The 21,099-nt window shown below is 47.9% G+C and overlaps 1 protein-coding gene across 8 annotated transcripts; it reads right to left on the bottom strand.

Moving 5' to 3' along the window:
* Positions 1 to 2,911: 2,911 nt before the first annotated feature.
* LOC307224993 (uncharacterized protein) lies at positions 2,912 to 17,359 on the bottom strand. 8 transcript variants are annotated; one of them, XM_079992518.1, is made up of 5 exons: positions 17,145 to 17,359; positions 16,048 to 16,220; positions 15,722 to 15,836; positions 7,901 to 8,039; positions 2,912 to 6,757 (listed from the first exon to the last, which is right to left on the bottom strand). In XM_079992518.1, the coding sequence occupies exon 5, from the start codon at positions 6,628 to 6,630 to the stop codon at positions 4,546 to 4,548; it is 2,085 nt and encodes a 694-aa protein (XP_079848644.1). In that variant the 5' UTR covers positions 6,631 to 6,757; positions 7,901 to 8,039; positions 15,722 to 15,836; positions 16,048 to 16,220; positions 17,145 to 17,359; the 3' UTR covers positions 2,912 to 4,545. The 8 variants fall into 8 exon arrangements, with proteins under 8 accessions (XP_079848644.1, XP_079848643.1, XP_079848641.1 ...); XM_079992517.1 differs by lacking the exon at positions 15,722 to 15,836 and having other exon boundaries at positions 16,043 to 16,220; XM_079992515.1 differs by lacking the exon at positions 15,722 to 15,836.
* Between the last annotated feature and the right edge of the window lie 3,740 nt (positions 17,360 to 21,099).

The raw sequence follows: 21,099 nt of genomic DNA, 5'->3' as shown, positions 1-21,099 counted from the left end.
AAGGGACACAAAGAACAAATGGCATAAAATTCAACCTCCAACTTCTGTTTTTAATTTTATTATATCTTAGTTCCATCATTACTGGATTATGGTCTGATATCGTTTTCGGGAGGATCACAATTTTACTTATAAAAGGTATTAGATTGTTTGAAGTCCAGATTACATCCATACGACTGGCTGATTTTTAAGCATATGAATAAAAGGTATATTGTCTGTCCTTTATATGTTTCTCTCTCCTTTCTCTCTTGGGAGCTTCCCTTTTCTTGATGTTGTCTCTCTCTCCGTTCTATCTAGTTCCATACGACTGGCTGATTTTTAAGCATATGAATAAAAGGTATATTGTCTGTCCTTTATATGCTTCTCTCTCCTTTCTCTCTTGGGAGCTTCCCTTTTCTTGATGTTGTCTCTCTCTCCGTTCTATCTAGTTCCAGAGTTATTACTCCATTGAAGTATCCCATAATGATCATACTGTCATTACTGTATTCTAATAGCTAATCTTCAAGGTTTTTTTGAAGAAGTTTGTTTTATTTCCGTTTGGTGCGTATACCCCCAACCAAGATTATTTTTTCCTCTACCTTTTGTCAATTGTATTCCTAACATTCTTCCTTCATTATCTTTAAATAGGATTTTTGCATCTATCTTTTGATTTATGTATATAACTATTCCTCTCTTTTTGGAAGCATCTGATGCTATATATTCTGTTCCTAATTTATTATTTATCAAAACTTTGTCATGTTTCTTTGCTATATGTGTTTCCTGGAGACAAATGGCGTCCCAATATTTCTTTCTTATAATATGCTAGGTTATGTCCATTAAAGTTTAATTAGTTTAATGTTAAGTAAACATCCAGTGCGCTTCCAACGCCATAAGTCTTATCTCAGCAGAGAATTTTGTGCAGCGGCTGAAGAAGGCAGGAGAGTCAGTACCTTTCAATGAAGAATCCTGGAGCAAGCACTTTGGAACTCAGGGAAAAACTTTATTCACAAAAGAAAAACCCTGGCAATAAAGCACACATGCTTTTATCTCCGGCATAAAGAAAACTTTACTCTAAACATAACTCATATCAGCAAACACGCCCATGGCCACAAAGTGAGTCTGCGAGTCAGGTCAAAGGGGGAACAAGAGGGAGAAACACGGGTGAGCTGACTCTTTATACAAACTAACTCACATTCCTGGATGCTTAATGACTTCCAGCTGCTCAGTGATTAGAGCGACTTGTTACCTCTTAACCCTTTAGTACCAACAGGTTTTGTGTCTTTTCACCTTATTGTTCAATCCATTGTTGTTCCACGATATAATGTTCAAGTTCATTAATCTTTATTAAACACAAAATCAAATACCAACATAAAATATGGAATTGCATTTAAGTACAGTAAAATAGTTATGAGAGCTTCTGTTTCTTTTATACTCCTCCTGGACTTTCCTGTCCTTTATCTCTTTCTTCTCTTTCTTGAACTGTACTCCCTCCCAGGTCTCTTTTATATTTCTGCCAATAATTTCCTAATTTTTCTGAGGATCTAATTCCCACTTGTATCTCATTTGTCTTCAGTGCCTCTGTCAGAGTCTGGTACATTTGTCTCTTTTTCAACAGACATTTTGGGATTTCTTTGTAAATTAGAATATTTCTCCCATCGATTATCAACTTTCTTTTTTGCAATAAAAGTATAAAAAGAGTTTACTCACATTTTTATACTATAAAAGTTTAAAAAGAGGTTACTCACATTCTGTTCACAGTCATAGAATCATAGAATCATAGAGTTGGAAGAGACCACAAGGGCCATCGAGTCCAACCCCCTGCCAAGCAGGAAACACCATCAGAGCACTCCTGACATATGGTTGTCAAGCCTCTGCTTAAAGACCTCCAAAGAAGGAGACTCCACCACACTCCTTGGCAGCAAATTCCACTGTTGAACAGCTCTTACTGTCAGGAAGTTCTTCCTAATGTTTAGGTGGAATCTTTTTTCTTGTAGTTTGGAACCATTGCTCCGTGTCTGCTTCTCTGGAGCAGCAGAAAACAACCTTTCTCCCTCCTCTATGTGACATCCTTTTATATATTTGAACATGGCTATCATATCACCCCTTAACCTCCTCTTCTCCAGGCTAAACATGCCCAGCTCCCTTAGCCGTTCCTCATAAGGCATTGTTTCCAGGCCTTTGACCATTTTGGTTGCCCTCCTCTGGACCGTGAGATCCCATGGACAGTAATACTAAAAGGAAAGGGAGTTCTTGATGGCTGGGAGTTTGTTAAGAGGGAGATAGTAAAAGCACAACTTCAGGCAATACCAATGAGACGGAAACATGGAAGGTGAGTCTAGGAATGGAGAAAATTGTGGGCGGGATTCTCTGAAACACCCAGCAACCAAGATTCTCATCCTTTGCTGTATCTTTTGCTTATGGTCTTCACTCCCAGCCTTCCTGGCAAGAGGTAGCTAGGAGGGGGAGGGGAGAACGGGAGAATTGGGGTTCTGCAATTAGAGAGGCAATGAACTGCAAGGGGAGAACGCCAATCAAAGCTCTCAATCCCTGTCGGGGAACCTGAGATCTGAAACTTTTCCTTTTTCCCAAGGAAGATGCCCCAAGGCTGGTCCAAGTGGCCACTTTGGATAGCAAGGGACTTGGGCTCAGTTTCCAATTTCTCTTTTTCTCGTAAATGCAGCTGCACCGGCAGCACCAAGATCCGGGAGGAAGTGACTAGTGCGCGTCAGAGCGCAAGGGTGTTTACAGTTCCTTTCCGTTCTCTCTGGATTTGGCATTGGGCTGCCAGGTGTCCAATGGAAAGGGACTCTTTTCCCTAGAGTGTAAGAGGCAGAAAAGGTTGCTGGGACCCCATGGTAAATAAAGGGAGGGAAAAGGACTTTGTAGAGAAGACGAACGACTGTCAGGTCAGGAAAGACCTGGGAAAAGGTAGCGGGTTTTTGTTTTGGTTGAAAAATGGGATCCCCACATTCTAAGAGTTCTAACCTCCAGACTCAAAGGCATGTGCTGGTCGCAGCAGGAGGGGGAGTCTCCCTGGATGCTTCAGCAGCCGGCCTCCTCTGGGTCTCCTGGCTCCCTCCTCTCCTCCCTCTGAGCCTGAACTGCTCTCTGCCCCAGCCTCTTCCCGCTCAACAAACCCTGTTTCCTCCTCAACTTGCAACATCTTCCCTCCCATTCTGCTCCCTTTTCTCCCTCTTTCTGCTCATCCCACCACCAGTCCATAGGATCCGAGCCTTCTTCCCCTGTGGGTCCCCCAGCTTCTGCCTCCCCCCCCTCACCAGCCAGTCCATGACAACAACAGCAGCCACAGCACTGTGGTCCTCCGGTAGGAAAACTCCCGAGTAGCATGATTGAAGCAAAACTTCTGGGACTATGGAAAAATACTATCTTCCTCAAACTCCAGAATACGCAGCCGATCTGGGGTTGCCCCATGGGGTTCATGAGTGAAGATGAGCCCCCCAGGAGACTTCCCTGGTACCTACAGCCCCTCCTTCCTCCTCTTGAAATTAGGCTTGGGGGAGAAATCTCCCATTCAATTTCAGTATTTCAAGTTTTCTTCAGAACGCGCAGGGCAGGAAGCAGCGATGAAGTTCTGGTGAAGAAGCAGTGCTTGGAGATCATGCGGTGGGGGTGGGGGTGACAGAGTTTGGTGCAAAAACCAAAGGTACTTTCATCTAAAATTATACTCACTATTGTGAGATGTTGCCTTATTTCATTATTATACAGTTTTACATATAAACAACAGAACTTCACATATGCCTCATGCTTGTAGGAATGATTTCCTGCTGAGTTCATTGCTCAGAGTGGACTCTGAGAGGAAGGCGTCCCACACTCCATACATCTAAATGGGTTCTCCCATGTGAGAGTCCCTAGATGTTCCTTAAATAAATGTAAAGGTAAAGGGAACCCTTACCATTAGGTCCAGTCATGGCCGACTCTGGGGTTGCGGCGCTCATCTCGCTTTATTGGCCGAGGGAGGCGGTGTACAGCTTCCGGGTCATGTGGCCAGCAGGACTAAGCCGCTTCTGGCGAACCAGAGCAGCGCACGGAAACGCTGTTTACCTTCCCGCCGGAGCAGTACCTATTTATCTATTAGCACTTGAAGTGCTTTTGAACTGCTAGGCTGGCAGGAGCAGGGACCAAGCAACGGGAGCTCACCCTGTAGCGGGGATTCAAACCACCAACCTTCTGATCAGCAAGTCCTAGGCTCTGTGGTTTAACCCACAGCGCCACCCGCGTCCCTGTTCATTAAATACTCCGTTATAAATCAAGCGCTTTTTGCAGTTTTTGTATTTAAACTGCTTCTCCTCTTTGAGTTTGTGATGGTTTGAAGGGTTTCAACTCTTAAAGTTCTTCCTGTCCATGAGTGTGTTGATTTTGAACTTCCACTAAGAGTGAACCTCTATCTACTTTGCTGATATTTATATGGTTTGTCTTTTGTGTGAGTCTGTTGACATAGATCAAGGGTTCCACTATGGCTGAAGCTCCTTCTACAGACCATACCTTTAAATGGTTTCTGCCTCACGTATCTGCTGATGTTTTCTAAGATTTCCACTCAGAGTGAAGCATTTACTGTACTCCGCACCTTAAAATTGTCTCTCCTGTGTGAGTCCGTTGGTGTGTTCTAAGTTTTCCATTATCACTATAGCTCTTTCCACAATCAATGCATTTAAATCGTTTCTTGCCGATGTGAGTCCGTTGATGATTTCTAAGGTCTCCACTCTGATTGAAGATGTTTCCACACTCCATGCATTTATATGGTTTCTCCCTTGTGTGAGTCCGTTGATGTTTCCTAAGGTCTCCACTTTGACTGAAGCTTTTTTCGCAATCCATGCATTTATATGGTTTCTCCCCTGTGTGAGTCCGTTGATGTCTTCTAAGTTTTCCATTATCACTAAAACTCTTATTACACTCCATACATTGAAATGGTTTCTCCCCTGTGTGAGTCCGCAGATGTTGTCTAAGGTTTCCACTCCGACTGAAGCTCTTTCCACAATCCATGCATTTAAATGGTTTATCCCCTGTGTGAGTCCGTTGATGTTGTCTAAGGCTTCCACTATCACTAAAGCTCTTTTCACACTCCATGCATTTAAATGGTTTCTCCCCTGTGTGAGTCCGTTGATGTTGTCTAAGGCTTCCACTATCACTAAAGCTCTTTTCACACTCCATGCATTTAAATGGTTTATCCCCTGTGTGAGTCCGTTGATGTTGTCTAAGGCTTCCACTATCACTAAAGCTCTTTTCACACTCCATGCATTTAAATGGTTTCTCCCCTGTGTGAGTCCGTTGATGTTGTGTAAGGTTTCCACTCCGACTGAAGCTTTTTCCACAATCAATGCATTGAAATGGTTTCTCCCCTGTGTGAGTCTGTTGATGTTGTCTAAGGTTTCCACTCCGACGGAAGCTCTTTCCACAATCCATGCATTTAAATGGTTTATCCCCTGTGTGAGTCCGTTGATGTTGTCTAAGGTTTCCATTATCTCTAAAGCTCTTTTCACACTCCATGCATTTATATGGTTTATCCCCTGTGTGAGTCTGTTGATGTATTCTCAGGTTCGCACTATAACTGAAGTCGTTTCCCCACTCCATGCACTTAAATGGATTCTCCCCTGTGTGAGTCTGTTGATGTCTTCTAAGGCTTCCATTACCACTAAAACTCTTATTACACTCCATACATTGAAATGGTTTCTCCCCTGTGTGAGTCCGTTGATGCTGTCTAAGGTTTCCACTATCATTAAAGCTCTTTCCGCAATCAATGCATTTATGTGGTTTCTCCCCTGTGTGAGTCTGTTGATGTCTTCTAAGGCTTCCATTACCACTAAAACTCTTATTACACTCCATACATTGAAATGGTTTCTCCCCTGTGTGAGTCCGTTGATGTTGTCTAAGGTTTCCACTCCGACTGAAGCTCTTTCCACAATCCATGCATTGAAATGGTTTCTCCCCTGTGTGAGTCCGTTGATGTTGTCTAAGGCTTCCACTATCATTAAAGCTCTTTCCACAATCAATGCATTTATGTGGTTTCTCCCCTGTGTGAGTCCGTTGATGTCTTCTAAGGTTTCCATTATCACTAAATCTCTTTCCGCACTCCATGCATTCAAATTCTTTCTCCCCTGTGTGTGTCCGTTGATGTATATTGAGGTGTCCACTCTTACGGAAGCTCTTTCCACACTCCATACATTTATATGGTTTCTCCCCTGTGTGAGTCCGTTGATGATTTCTAAGGTCTCCACTCCGACTGAAGCTCTTTCCACAATCCATGCACTTAAATGGTTTATCCCCTGTGTGAGTCCGTTGATGTTGTCTAAGGTTTCCATTATCTCTAAAGCTCTTTCCGCAATCAATGCATTTATGTGGTTTCTCCCCTGTGTGAGTCCGTTGATGTCTTCTAAGGTTTCCACTATTATTAAAGTTCTTTCCACACTCCATACATTCATATGGTTTCTCCCCTGTGTGTGTCCATTGATGTATATTGAGGTGTCCACTCTGACTGAAGTTCTTCCCACACTCCCTGCACTTAAAACGTTTTCTCTCTCTGTGAGTCCCCTGGTGTGTTCTAAGTGTTGCATTGAAAGAGAAGTTCTTTCCGCACTCCATACCTTTAAATGGGTTCTGTCCTTTTTGTGTTCGTTGATGTGAACTATGTGTGCTCATTCAGTGAAGCATATTCCACATTTCACACATTTTAATGGCTATTCCTAATGAAACGAAAGGTTCCCCATCTCCCAGAATTCTGACTGTCTTCTGTATCACCTTCTTCAGAGTGGGCAGAAAGGAAATCCTGTTTGGGTTTCAGGAAAGAGAACACAGGGGGGAAAAGGACACATCAACTGCCATTAGCACCTTCTCTTATTTCAACATCTCCCACATTCTCCCATGTCCTCCCCATGTTCCCAGTTTTTAGGAAATGAAAATGGTATGATGTCAAATGATACTAATGCATCAGCAAACTTTCATAATCCTCAATCATCTTTAATAACACAGCATGACCTTGGAATACTGTTGTCTTGTGGGACTGCCTTTCAAATCAAGTGTTTGCCCCCGTTTCCACCTCTAGATCTTCATGAATCACCTGCACAGTCTCACTGACCTCAGGAGGTCGATATGGACTATTTTGGGAGACCCAGGCCTTCATCTCTTCCAGGGACTGTGGTCTGGGTCAATCAGAGAAGTAGTGACAAGGCTTGGTGCTTGGGGTCAGCTGAATGGGTGCTCAGGGAAGCTCCTGTTCTTGGAGATGGACCTCTGTCTACATGCCTCACATTGCATGGGAGAGCAGGAGAAGCAGAAGGAAAGCAGATGGCACATGGGAATCCCAGGCGGAAAAACCCACCCCAATGGTTCTTTATAATGATGATGTGCTGCCTGATCCTGTGCTTGTCTTCTGACACAGGGCTATCCTAATCTGGCACTGAAAAGCAGGATATTCAAGGCAAGGAGATAACTGTACTTAATGGTAGGTAGCCATATTGGTCTGACACAGTACAAGTAAAAAAGTAAAAAAAATAGTCCAGTAGCACCTTAGAGACCAACTAAGTTTGTTCTAGGCATAAGCTTTTCTGTGCATGCACACTTCTTCATATAGTGATTGGTAGTAGATGGTAGTAGGCGTACCCTTCTGAGAAAAACCCCACCCCACCCTCCCACAATATACAAGGGTCTGGTGACATCTGTGTCAGTGTATCTGAAGAAGTGTGCATGCACACAAAAGCTTATACTCAGGACAATCTTAGTTGCTCTCTAAGGTGCTACTGGACTATTTTTTAATTTTTTATTTCAACTGTGTTAGACCAATTAGGCTACCTACCTGAATCTAGATGTCATGGGGTGTTGGGGAGCTGTAGTTGCTTTGGTGGGAGACATGTCCTACACCTTCTGGGGTCATTTTTCCACCCTTGGTCCCCACCCTGCACTCAGCTCTCACCTGTGGCCTCCAGAAGCTGTCAGCATGCAACAGGGGTTCAAGAAACGGTTTCAACCGGCCGGCTGAACCAGGTGAGGAAAACTGATGGGTCTCAAATCCTTGGGGGGCTGGGGAATTCTGCTGCACCTGAAGTCAAGCCCTGGAGGATGGAGAGGAGGACAACAACCGTGAATCCCACAGTCCAGAAGGCAGATTCTGCCCGTGCGGAAGAGGAAAGTGAAGGGCAGTTGGGGAACGTCCACCTGGAGGCTTGTTATCTAGTCCCAGGGTTACTCCGACATTGAAGTGTATATAAATTACAGTATTGAAATGCGCCTGCTCCCACTTCATATTCTGATATTACTCTACTCTGTCTGTCTGTTTCTTACTTGCGTCCTGTTTTGGTATGCTAAGTCAGGGTTTTACTGTAAATAAAGTTTTTGATATTTTTGGGATCCTGTTATGCTTATCTGTCTTCGGTAATAAATTTCTCAGCTGAATTATTTTTTTGCTGCCTCTGAGTGTTTTCTCCTACTCTGCTAACTATACAGCGATCATTATGGAGGAGCAAGATCTGCAACCTAAAGCCCTCAACAGCTTGGCCCTGTGGACCTGAAGGAGCATCTTCACCCCCATCGCTCAGTCAGGACAGGGAGGTCCGCCTCCGAGGGTCTTCTGCTGGTTCCCTTGCTGTTAGAAGTGAAGTTCCAGGGAACCAGGAAGAGGGCCTCCTGCCCTGTCAGGGAACTGACATCAGAGCGAGAGATGGAGGGTAAGCTCCAAAGCGATGCTGGAGAGGGGATCAGCAGAGGGGAAGGAATTCAGCGTAACACCAGTAGAGAAGAGAGGGAGATGGAGGATTTGGAGACAGGTCTCCAATGTTGGGATTCAGAACTTACAGGGTTAAGATGTTCTGAGTGACGCCTCACATTCTGACGTCAGGTTTCGAAGGTTTGGAAGATGGGAGGAGTTTCTCCTTACTGTTGTGTGTGTCTGCTGCCTGAGAGAGACGGACGCAGAGGCAGCCATGAATGCTTGCAGTCCAGGGAAATGTAAGAAATGTTGAGCTGTAAATATTCTGCTGTAATAAAGGCTAATGGATCTGAAGCAACAGTTTTCTCTGCTGTGTTACTCTGCACTTTCGTGGCGGAACGAAGGGTCTGAGCTGAGGGAAACGTGCCGGACCGAAGATCGCTATAAACTGCAGCTAATTGGGGTCGTAAACCAATTAAGCTTCATTTTCTAACATCCAAGACCCTTCACCAGAGACTAGTGGGGAGAGCGCTGACACGCCTCTGCCTTCCCCTTACTTGCGCAGACGCGTTCCGCGCAGGGAAAATAGGAGGAGACTTGGCGTCAAACAGCTCTTATGCTGGAAGAGGTTCAAGAAACGCCCACTGACGGATTCAGCGAGTGACTGACCGGTCACGGAGTGTGAGCTGGCAGCCAAAGCATGGTTGGCCAGGCAATCTAACCAAAACTGAAGACAACTTAAGCACAAGTAACCCCTTACAACCTTTACAGCAATCCGTCAGTCCCTGAAGTTACTTGTGCGCAGGCAGGGGACCATGAGGCAGACTGGAGGTGCCGGGGCGGCGGAGCAAGCTGCAAGTGTGCAGGACTTGGTAAAGAGGAACCGGGACCTGGAGCAGCATGTGGCTCTGCTGACGGCGCGGCTGGATGAAAGGCGAACTCAGGATGCGCAGGTTAGACCCACCCCAGTGGCAAAGAAGGTGCCGGGACTGGTACACAAGTTTGGGGGGAAGCCCCAGGACTATAACACGTTCCGAACGGAAATAGAGTACGCTTTGGAACTGCAGCACGATGACTTTGCTGACGATGCAGAGAGGGTGGCATATATCGTGGGGCACCTTCAGGATGGGGCACGTGAATGGGTCAGGCCCCTAATGGCCACGCAGAATGCTGCCATGAGGGACGTTCGGAAGTTCTTCCAAGCTATGGACGCGATGTATTCAAGCCAAATTGGGCAGAGTGTAACACAGCAGGAGTTGATGAGGTGCAAGCAGGGGGACCTATCCATTAGAGACTATTGGTCCCGTTTTGCGATGCTAATACACCGGCTCGAATGGGATCTAGATGACCCCCCCATACGGATGCTGTTTGAGGAGGGGTTGTCCCCAACAGTGAAGGATGAGCTCTCCCGCACGCCCCGCACGCAATCTATGGACGAACTGACCAAATCTGCGCTTGCGATAGGAGCTCGCCAGGAAGCGCGCGCTTTGGAAAGGCGGGAAGGGAGAGGAGAGCGTTGCCCTGACTACCACATTCCTGAGATGCCAAAGCAGCCTTCCGGGTCCGTTGAGCCAATGGAAATCGATGGAGCGCGCGAGAGAGAGGTTTCAAGCACCAACCAAGGAGGCAAAAGGGAGGGAAGGACTGGCAAAAGCACCAAGAAGTGTTTCCTCTGCCAATGGCCAGGACACTTTGCCAGGGCCTGTCCACAAAGAAAGGCTTGGCAAGGGATGGTGGGAGCCGCTGGTAGCGAGGAGGAGGGGGCGGAGGACAAGGTGCAGGGAAATGGGAACGCTTGGCTGCCCACAGAGGGGCACAGCAGCCAGGCGAGCAACTAATGGAAGTGCCCCAACCAGACCCACCCAAGGCGTCAATAGCGATCGAAGTGGTGCTAGAACTCCCAAATGGGCACCCAGTCAAGGTGAAGGCAATGCTGGATTCAGGCAGCTCCTGTAATTTTTTTATCAAGGAGTTCGCACTAGAGCACCAACTCCACCTGCTGCCACTTGATTTTCCCCTCCAGGTCACCACAATAGATGGCAGGGAGCTGCTGGGAGGGGAGGTGACACATCAGACCCCACCAATGAGAATGAGGGTTTCCAGACACACAGAAACCATTGCCTTTCATGTGGCCACACTGGCGGGACCCCCAATAATACTAGGCATGAGCTGGCTTGTGCTACATGATCCAGTGGTGGCTTGGCATCAACGGACAGTCACCTTTGGGTCAGCTCACTGTTTGGAGCACTGTCTGGGGGGGGGAGCCCAGGTTGAGGTTGGCCAGAGTGGCAGGAACAACACTGAAGTTGAGAGGAGAAGTGCCACCACAGTAAGCTGACTTACAGGAGGTGTTCAGCGAGAGGGAGGCGGACAGGCTGCCACCACATAGGCCCTTCGACTGCCAAATCAACCTACTCCCTGGGGCGCAGCTGCCAGTGGGTAAGCTGTATGCCATGTCGGACCGGGAGATGCAGGAGTTGCGGAACTTTATTGATAAGAATCTAAAAAGGGGTTTCATAAGGGAATCTAAGGCAGTGGGGGGCAGCCCTGTGTTCTTTGTGGACAAAAAAAACACTGATCAGCCCAGGCTGTTCGTGGACTATAGAAAATTGAACCTAGTATAGGAACCCATGACCTTCCCAATGCCCAGAATTGATGACATTCTAACCCGGGTAAGGAAGGGGAAGATCTTTACCAAGCTGGACCTTAGGGGAGCATACAATTTGATCAGGATGAGGGAGGGGGACAAATGGAAAACCACCATGTTTAACTCCCTAGGGGCCTATGAGTACCTGGTCATGCCATTTGGATTACAGTCAGGCTCAGCCTGTTTTCAAAGCTTCATGCATCATGTGCTGGGACCCCTGCTGTACAAAAACTGCGTAGCATTTCTGGACAACGTCCTGATCTATTCGGACAATAAGAAACAGCATGTCCAGGACGTCAGGGAAGTGCTGAAGAGGCTGCAGAAGCATCAGTTGTGGGTCAAGCTGGAGAAGTGCCAATTTCACGCCAGAGAAGTGGAATTTCTGGGATACAAGTTGTCAGACAGGGGCCTAGCCATGGACCCCAGCAAGGTGCAGGCGGTGCTGCAATGGAAGACCCCCAAAACCCGGAAGGATGTGCAGAGGTTCCTCGGGTTCAGCAACTTCTACCGGAAGTTCATCAAGAACTTCGCCCACTTGACCGCACCCATCACGGATTGTCTCAGCAGCAAGAAGAAGTTCGTCTGGACTGAAAGTGCCCAACGATCCTTCGAAAAGCTAAAGAGGGCGTTCGTGTCGGAGGAACAGCTCCTGCACGTGGATCTGCAGAAGCCGATGAGGCTGGAGACAGACGCGTCAGACCGGGCGGTGGGAACGGTGTTGCTGCAGCCGGGAGGGAGCCAACACGCCTGGAGACTGTGCGCCTTCTTCTCACAGAAGCTGAGCAAGTCGGAACAAAACTACACGGTGTATGATCGCGAACTGCTAGCAATTTACGCAGCCTTTCAGCAGTGGAGACATCTACTAATAGGAGCCCAGCACAAGATTCAGGTGTGCACAGATCACAAGAACTTGGAATATTGGAGAACAGCTCGAGTTCTCAACCAGAGACAGATTCGATGGGCACAGGAGTTCTCCAAGTTCTTCTTTGAGATCAAGTACGTGCCGTGAGGGCAGAACTTATTGCAGGTTGAGGTGGGATTCTCAACGGCGAGACACCCGGAGACCAACGGGCAAGCAGAGAGAACAAACAGTATTGTACAGCAATACCTACGCTGCTACGTGAACGAGAGACAGAACGATTGGGTAGAGAAGCTAGCACTGGCTGAGTTTGCATACAATAATGCTGAACATGTGTCCACCGGGATGAGCCCGTTCATGGCTAATTATGGATGTCACCCCAGGGCCTTTCCTGGGAGGGTGGAGGAAGGGTGGAGTGTACCCGGAGCAGAGCAGTTTGTGGAAGAAATGGAGGCCCTGCACCAGCAGCTTAAGATGAACCTGGAAAGGGCCAAGGAAGTGTACAAGAGGCAAGCAGACAAGCGTCGCCGGGAAGGGAAGACTATAAGGGTGGGGGACCGGGTGTGGTTATCCACCCAAGGGCTACCCTTAAGGGAGGGTGCAAGAAACCCGGCCAAAACGGCTGGGACCCTTTGAGGTAACACACCAAGTGAACCTGGTGGCATTCAGGCTCAAGTTGCCAGACAGCATGAAAATCCACCCGGTGTTTCATAGGTCACTGCTCTCACCGTACAGGGAGGAGCGGAGGTTCCGGGGGGAAGGAGGAGAAGGCCTCACACACCCACAAGTGGAGGAGAGGGAACACCACAACCAGGTGATGGAGATCCTAGATTCACGATGGCGGGGGCGGCAGGTGGAGTACCTGGTAGCTTGGGAGGGAGAACCCGAGGCAGAAAACACGTGGGTTCCCGCGGGGGAGATAGATGATGGATATCTGGTGGAAGAGTTCCACAACAGGTATCCGAGGAAGCCCAAACCAATAGAGAGATTCTGGGAGGAGCAATTTGGAACCACAGATGATGAGGAGGAGGATTTTATGGGTTTTCCTGCTTCCGAAGAAGAAGGAGGAGAAGCGTCAGAGGAGGAGGAATCGGACTGGGAAGCCCGTCCCGCGCGAAGGAATCGGAGCGGGTGGGAAGCGGGGTTTGAGTCCTCAGAGGACGACAGCAGCTCCTTCCGGGGGTTCCCTGCATCGTCGGCTGAAGAGAGAGACAAAGTTACGTCACAGGGTCAGGCCGGGGGTGGAGGGGGTCCTGGGAGGGAGGTGGATGTCAGGGAACTGACATCAGAGCGAGAGGCGGAGGCTAGGCTCCAAAGCGATGCCGGAGAGGGGACCAGGAGGGGGGAAGGAATTCAGTGTATATATATTTTTTATAATAATTTTTTATTAATTTTCCAATTAAAACAAAACAACAACAACACACAAACATCATCAAATACAAACAAACACACAAGTATAATTTCTTAACCTCATTTTCATAAACCTCCTTTCTCGGACTTCCCCATACCTCACCCTTTTTGCATCCTTGTTTTACAGTTTTTCAGCAACCCTTTTTACCAATTAAATTTAAGCTTATTATCTTTCTCAATTTCACCTTAAATCATCAAACAATTTCAGCTGTAATTCTGCCTCTTCCCTCCCCTTGACATTTTAGCACTCCTCAATTTTGTAACAGTTCTTAAGATATAATTTAAACTTCTTCCAATCTTCCTCCACCGTCTCTTTCTCTTGGTCACGGATTCTGCCAGTCATTTCTGCCAATCCCATAAAGTCAATCACTTTCGTCTGCCATTCTTCCAGTGTGGGTAGTTCTTGTGTCTTCCAATACTTTGCTAGAAGAATTCTTGCTGCTGTAGTGGCGTACATAAAAAAAGTCTTGTCCCTCCTTGACACCAGTTGGCCGACCATGCCCAAGAGAAATGCCTCTGGTTTCTTGTGAAAAGTACATTTAAGTACCTTCTTAATTTCATTATAGATCATTTCCCAGAAGACCTTAATCTTTGGGCAGGTCCACCAAAGGTGAAAGAAGGTCCCTTCAGTCTCATTACATTTCCAACATTTGTTATTGGGCAAATGATAAATCTTCGCAAGCTTGACTGGGGTCATGTACCACCTGTAAATCATTTTCATAACATTTTCTCTTAAGGCATTGCATGCCGTAAATTTAATACCGGTGGTCCATAACTGTTCCCAGTCAGCAAACATAATATTTTGACCTATGTCCTGTGCCCATTTAATCATAGCTGATTTGACAGTCTCATCTATTGTATTCCACTTCAGCAACAAATTGTACATTCTTGATAAATTCTTAGTATTGGGTTCTAACAATTCTGTTTCTAATTTCGATTTCTCCACCTGAAAGCCAATTTTCCTGTCTTGTTTAAATGTCTCCATTATTTGATAATAATGGAGCCAATCTCGTACCTTGGACTTTATTTTCTCAAAACTCTGTAATTTAAATTTGCCATTTTCTTGCAAAATATTTTGGCCATTTAGATTCCATATTAAGCTTCTTCACCTCCTTAGCCTCCATTGGTGATAATCACCTAGGGGTTTTATTTTCCAACAAATCCTTATATCGGATCCAAACATTGTATAATGCTTTCCTAACAATATGGTTTTTAAAGCCTTTATGAACTTTAACCTTGTCGAAGGAATTCAGTGTAACACTGGTAGAGAAGAGAGGGAGATGGAGGATTTGGAGACAGGTCTCCAAGACCCTTCACCAGAGACTAGTGGGGAAAGCGCTGACACGCCTCTGCCTTCCCCTTACTTGCACAGACGCGTTCCGCGCAGGGAAAGGAGGAGGAGACTTGGCGTCAAACAGCTCTTATGCTGGAAGAGGTTCAAGAAACGCCCACTGACGGATTCTGCGAGTGACTGACCGGTCACAGAGTGTGAGCTGGCAGCCAAAGCATAGTTGGCCAGGCAATCTAACCAAAACTGAAGACAACTTACGCACAAGTAACCCCTTACAACCTTTACATGCCCCATTGAATGCCCCCCCTTCCGAGGGCAAGGAAACAGGCAACCATCTGACATTTAGAAGACAGTTGCATCAGGAGGTTTTTAATGTTTGATGTTTTGCTGTCTTGGATATGTACTGTAGGGATGTGGGTGGCGCTGTGGGTTAAACCACAGAGCCTAGGGCTTGCCGGTCAGAAGGTCAGCAGTTCAAATCCCCGTGACGGCATGAGCTCCCGTTGCTCGGTCCCTGCTCCTTCCAACCTAGCAGTTCGAAAGTACGTCAAAGGGCAAGTAGATCAATAGGTACCACTCTGGCAGGAAGGTAAACAGTGTTTCCGTGTGCTGCTCTGGTTCGCCAGAGTCGGCTTAGTCATGCTGGCCACATGACCCGGAAGGTGTATGCTGGCTCCCTCGGCCAATAAAGCGAGATGAGCGCTGCAACCCCAGAGTCGTCCGCGACTGGACCTAATGCTCAGGAGTCCCTTTACCTTTACCTATATGTACTGTAAGCTGCCCAGAGGGGCTGGGGGAAAATACTAATACTATAACTTCTACAGTGGTACCTCGGGTTACAGGCGCTTCAGGTTACAGACTCTGCTAACCCAGAAATAGTACCTTTTGTTAAGAACTTTGCTTCAGGATGAGAACAGAAATCGCACGGCGGCGGCAGGAGGCCCCATTAGCTAACGTGGTACCTCAGGTTAAGAACAGTTTCAGGTTAAGAACGGACCTCCAGAACGAATTCAGTTCTTAACCCGAGGTACCACTGAACTATTATTATTATCTTGCGATTTTTTGTAGTTATGTTGGAATTCGTACTGCAATATCAGCTCACGAAATGTTATGGGTGGAGAAAATCACAGGGTTGCCGTAAATTATAATCCACCCACAAACTCTCATTCACATACACTCTGCAAATCTGGGAAAGTCACACACCTCACCTGTGCTAATACTGGCAGTCTTTGGCCTGCACAGGCACACCCGGTGTGTAGAGCCTCCAGCCCCAGGCACTGTCTATCATGAAAATGGGTCCTTTGACTGGAAAGATTCATGCAGTTGCTTTCATCGGATGATGATGGATAGTATCTCAGCTTGTCATTCACTCTGACATTGCCTATGAAGAATAAGAGGAACAGAAATGCTTTTGAGGTACAACTTCTATATCAGCCCTGAGAGCCATTCCATGGACTCTGCACCCCTGTTTCTGATGACAGGTGTACATTACCCTCACCCTCAGTGGAAAAGACAATAAAGATGGAAGCCTGAGAGAGAGGAAAAGGTTTCTGGCTGCTTCCTGGGTGGGATTGCGGAAACCAAGAGCCGCTTCTGAGAAGGCCCCTCCCCTCCCCTCTTCCTTTCGGGATTTCCTCTCCTCTCCAGGGGACCAGTGGTTGGACTGGGCAGAATGGCTGTGTCTGGACAGGGCAGGGGCTTATGGGGCGGGAAGAGGATGGAGCTTGCAAGAAGGAAGGGGTGATGGGGACAGGACTCCCCACTTTCCAGGGATCCTTCTCTGGTCGCCTTGAAGGGGGGTCGATTCCTGGGCGGGAGGGAGAAGCCAAGGCGGCCTCCCCCCCGGAAGAGTCCCCAAGAAAGCCACGAGGGAGACGTGTCCCCAAAGACTGTTCTTCCTATCTCCCTCCCTCCACCCAGTGCTCCCCTTCCTCCCCTCCCTCTCTCCCGCAGTTTCCCCTGCGCTCCGGCGCGACTGACACCTCGCCCTGCTCGCCCCATCTCTCCATCCTAGGGCCCCCCCCCCCAAGATGAGCCGGGGAGGGACAGGGGGGTCTCTATCCCGGCGCCTCCCGCACCCCTTAACCCTTTCCTTGCCCGCTTCTCTCCGCGCCCCAGGGATGCCTGCGCGGGGGAAACGGGGCCGGGGAGTCCTCGTGGGTGGGCGCCCCATCTCCGCCCCTGCGAGGAAAGCCCCCTTCGCAGCACGCGTGCCGGGATCCAGGCCCCACGGAAGGCGCTTGGGGGAGCTGGAGGGGGTCTCTGGGTCCTTTTCTCCAGCCTCCCCCCCCCGTGACCCCTTTACCTCTTAATCCTCGCTCCCGATTCTCCTTTCCTTTTCTGCAACATCCACGGGGGGGGGGGATTTACCTGCCGCCCCTCCTCCCCATTGAGAAGGCGCGCCCCCTAGAGCTACGGCGCAGAGAAGAAATCCGAAGTGGAAGCTCCACTTCCGGGAGAAGAAGGGAGGTTGGGGGGGGCTCAACCCCCCATTCCCGGAGCAGAAGCCGGATTGGAGGAGGAGGAAGGAGGGGTGGGACTTATGGGGGCGGGATCTGGGGTTGTGGGGGGGGGCGGGGTGAGAGGAGGAGGTCCGGGAGGGGAGGGAAAGAATTGAGGGGGCGAGAAGAAGGTTTCCCCCCTCCCCACTTCCTTCTGGATCAAGAGAACGGGGGAGGGGCTGATCCCGGAGATCCAGCTGCAACGTGGGGTCTCCCCCCCACAAGTGCAAGATCCTCCCCTCCCCCACCCCACGAGCCTAGATCCCTCCGTGTTTTAGGCATTGGTGCTGTTCAAACCGGGAATGGAGGGGGGCAGCTAAACGACTCCCCCCAAATCCCAGCTCCCCACCCCAGCCTCTGACTCAGGCCAGGACAAGGACCCTGGACACAGGCACCGTCCAGGCACAACAGCCAAGAGGCTCAGCAAAGCAGCCGATACAATTGGAGCCAGAAGCGGATTCCAAAATCTGAGGGATCCCTTGGACCAGAAAGAAGGAGACCAGCCAGGAAGAGGAGAGCAAAAGAGCAGCCAGTAGGTCTTGACTGAAGACTGTCGCCACAGGACTCCCACCTGCCACCAGGAGGAACAAGATGGAAGACCCCAAGAAAAGAAGACCCCAAATTTTATTAGCTGCTAATCCCCCATGCTACACCCCCAAGACTACATCATGACTACATCACACAGAGGAGGGGTTCAGGGAGGAGAAGAAGAAGAAGAGTTTGGATTTGATATCTCGCTTTATCACTACCCAAAGGAGTCTCAAAGTGGCTCACATTCTCCTATCCCTTCCTCCCCCCCACAAACACTCTGTGGGGTGAGTGGGGCTGAGAGACATCAGAGAAGTGTGAATTCTCTGAAGGAGGAGGAGTTGTGGTGGTAACCTGAGGGTCTTGTCACTTGTCCGGTTCCTCCTTCCCCTCCCCATGATTACTTTCCTGAGGACAAAGGGGAGTTCACTGTTTCCTGCCCCCAGGGGCAAGGGCTGGTCACTGTCCTGTGTTTCAGTCCGAACTGTTACCGGAAAAATCCGAGGGCTCCCTTGGACAAAAACAAAGACACCAACCAGAGTAAATTGGAGCAAATCAGCAGCCTGTAGGCTTGGCCTTCATTGAACTGTTGCAACAGGGTGCTCCCCTCACTTGCAGGTGAGAGGAAAAACACAGAAAAATGGTGTGCAAGACCTTATAAAAACTTTTGAAATTCCCCTCCTCTAGGTCTAGCCCACCCCCAGAAACATCATGCATACATTACAGAAAGGAGGGGTTGAGGGAGGAGTTGTGGTGGTAACTTGAGTGTCCTGTCACCTGGCTGGTTCCCTTCTCCCCCCTCCCCATGAGTCATTTTCTGAAGACAAAAGGTAGTAGCAGTTTCCTGCCTCCTGAGGGAAGATCTGATCATTGTCCTTTGTTCCAGTCCATGCTGAATCCACTCCCATATGGAAGTTCTTTGTGATCTTGATTGTCTTCTGTCTGGGACCATCAGGGTTGGCATAGCAACTGGGCAGGGCTCCTGTGGATGTGCTGGGATGTTCAAGGGATTATGGCTGGCCTGTATCAAACCTTCCCCATTTTGTAGTCCTTCCTTCATGGAGTAAAATAACAGTGGAACAGTGCAAATCCGATGTATGGTTGATTTTCTATGAATTTATAACAGAAGCGTAGCCTATGTAGTGTGTGAGTGTGTGTGAAGTTTGTACAAACTGAATGATGGGGGGGGGTTCCTGCTACAGTTCTGAATCCACTTCCATATGCAGGTCCTTTGTGAGTGGAATGATCTTCTGTCCAGGACCATCAAGGTTGGCATGCCAACTGGGTAGGGCTCACTGCGGACGTGTTGGCTGCCTTGTGTCAAGTCTCCCCCCTTTGATAGTCCTTCACTCATGGTGTAAAATAAAAGTTGAACGGTGCAGATCCAATGTACGGCTGATTTTGTATGAATTTATAACAGAAGTGTCATGTATGTCCTGTGGTTGTGTGTGTGTGTGTGTGTGTGTGTGTGTGTGTTGTTTGTACAAACTGAATGATTGTGGGGGGGGGGGGGTTTCCTGCAACACATGAATCCGCGTCCCAAAGAAGGGCAGTGCCAAAGAATGCTCCACCTGTGGGAATGTTCAGGGATGCAGGAGAGTATATATTATCTGATTATATCCTTATCCAACTTGTGTTAACAGGTTTCCAATATCAGCAGAGTAAAACATTCCCCTTTATTTTAAGTTTGCAACGGCAGCATTTGCTCAGGCTCGCTTAAGCCTTTATAATAACTATTCTGGTAATTTCCCCTTATTCCCTCATAAAAGAGACGACACAGTCTTTTACAAAAGTATAAAAAGAGTTTACTCACATTCTGTTCACAATCAGATCCCAGAAGGCAGACTTCGGCTTAATGAAGTAATATACATTTGGAGTCTATCTTATAATAAGACAGTCCCTGTCTCCTCTCTTGGCTGGGAGCCAAGAGGGCATCTTTAGCTTAGTAGATGTTGCTTCTTCGAAGGAAGAGAGGCAAGAGAGAGATGGCTGCCCCTGCCCTGTACTTTTATTATTACCTGCACAGGTGAGGCCACGCCCACCTCTAGTCACATGCAGAGGAAGTCTGTCCCAGCCCAGAAGGAAACAGAAAGTTTACCTGCTGGCTGGACAAACATTCCTTCCCATGTGCAAACATGTTCACTCTAGGAATGTTGTACTTGACTGCTCTTGTGTTTTACATCCCACAAAGCTGTGGCAATCCGCAGGTGATGAGCCTGCAGACAGGTGTGCATTGCGCTCTGCTGGCAGGGAACCCACACTCTATGTCACACTCTAACAACACTGGCTCTCTTGGATTTGTGACCGATGCTTTTTTATTTCTTCAAAATCCCATCTGAAAGATCTTCACCCTTTTCCTGTCCTGCCTTCCCCCAAACCCACATCCTTTCTGCTTTGCATCTTTAAACTGGATCACTGCTTAGTGCAGCAGCTGTCCAGAGGTGAGCAGAGGATTGTAATACCATCTTCCTCCTGCTGCCTTTTGCTGAAAAAAACAAAACATGGAATAATTGGGATGTTTAAAACTGCAGAATTTCATTATCAGGAAGCTGCAGTGCAGGCACTAGCAGAAAGCAAAGTGGGATGGGGTATAAATGCCTTGATACCTTTATTTATTGTGTTTCTGTTATGTACTGAGTTGAATAGGATCCAAAAGACAGTAGTCTGATTGGTCCTAGAAAAACAGGGATTCAGAATGCAGTAGTCTGATTGGTCCTAGAACAATAGGGTCCAGAATACAGCAGTCTGATTGGTCCACAGGAGCCACCCAATCCAGATCCAGGTTGAAGTGAATCCGCAACCTGATTGGCCTACAGGAGAATCCCAGAATAAGCCAATCACGTGGGGCCCATTGTGTAAATAATGTATATAAAGCAGACATTCTGGGGAACTTCCATTCCTCCTCACCATAATGAGCTGAATAAAGAGCATGAAATTCACTCTCGACTCCGAGTATATTTCAGTTTCTATCCCACTCCCCCCCCCCATGTTGCTCAAGGTGGTGACAATGGTTCTTCCTTTCCACCCTTAACCCACACAACAGCTTTATGAGCTGAGGGGCAGTGACTGGCTCAAGGGATTTCCTTTGCTGCTGCATTTCGGTCAGGGATTTTAAACTCTGTGTCTAAGCAGGGTTTGGGGGGTTTTTGTCCTGGCTCTTTCCTCCGGGAAAACCCTCATTTTACCATTGAATTGGTGGGAACAATTGCCTCCAATTCAGTGGTAAAATGC

The sequence above is a fragment of the Podarcis cretensis genome, assembly GCF_951804945.1.
Source record: "Podarcis cretensis genome assembly, chromosome: 10".
Lineage (NCBI taxonomy): Eukaryota > Metazoa > Chordata > Lepidosauria > Squamata > Lacertidae > Podarcis > Podarcis cretensis.
This window is presented reverse-complemented; position numbering and strand designations above follow the sequence as displayed.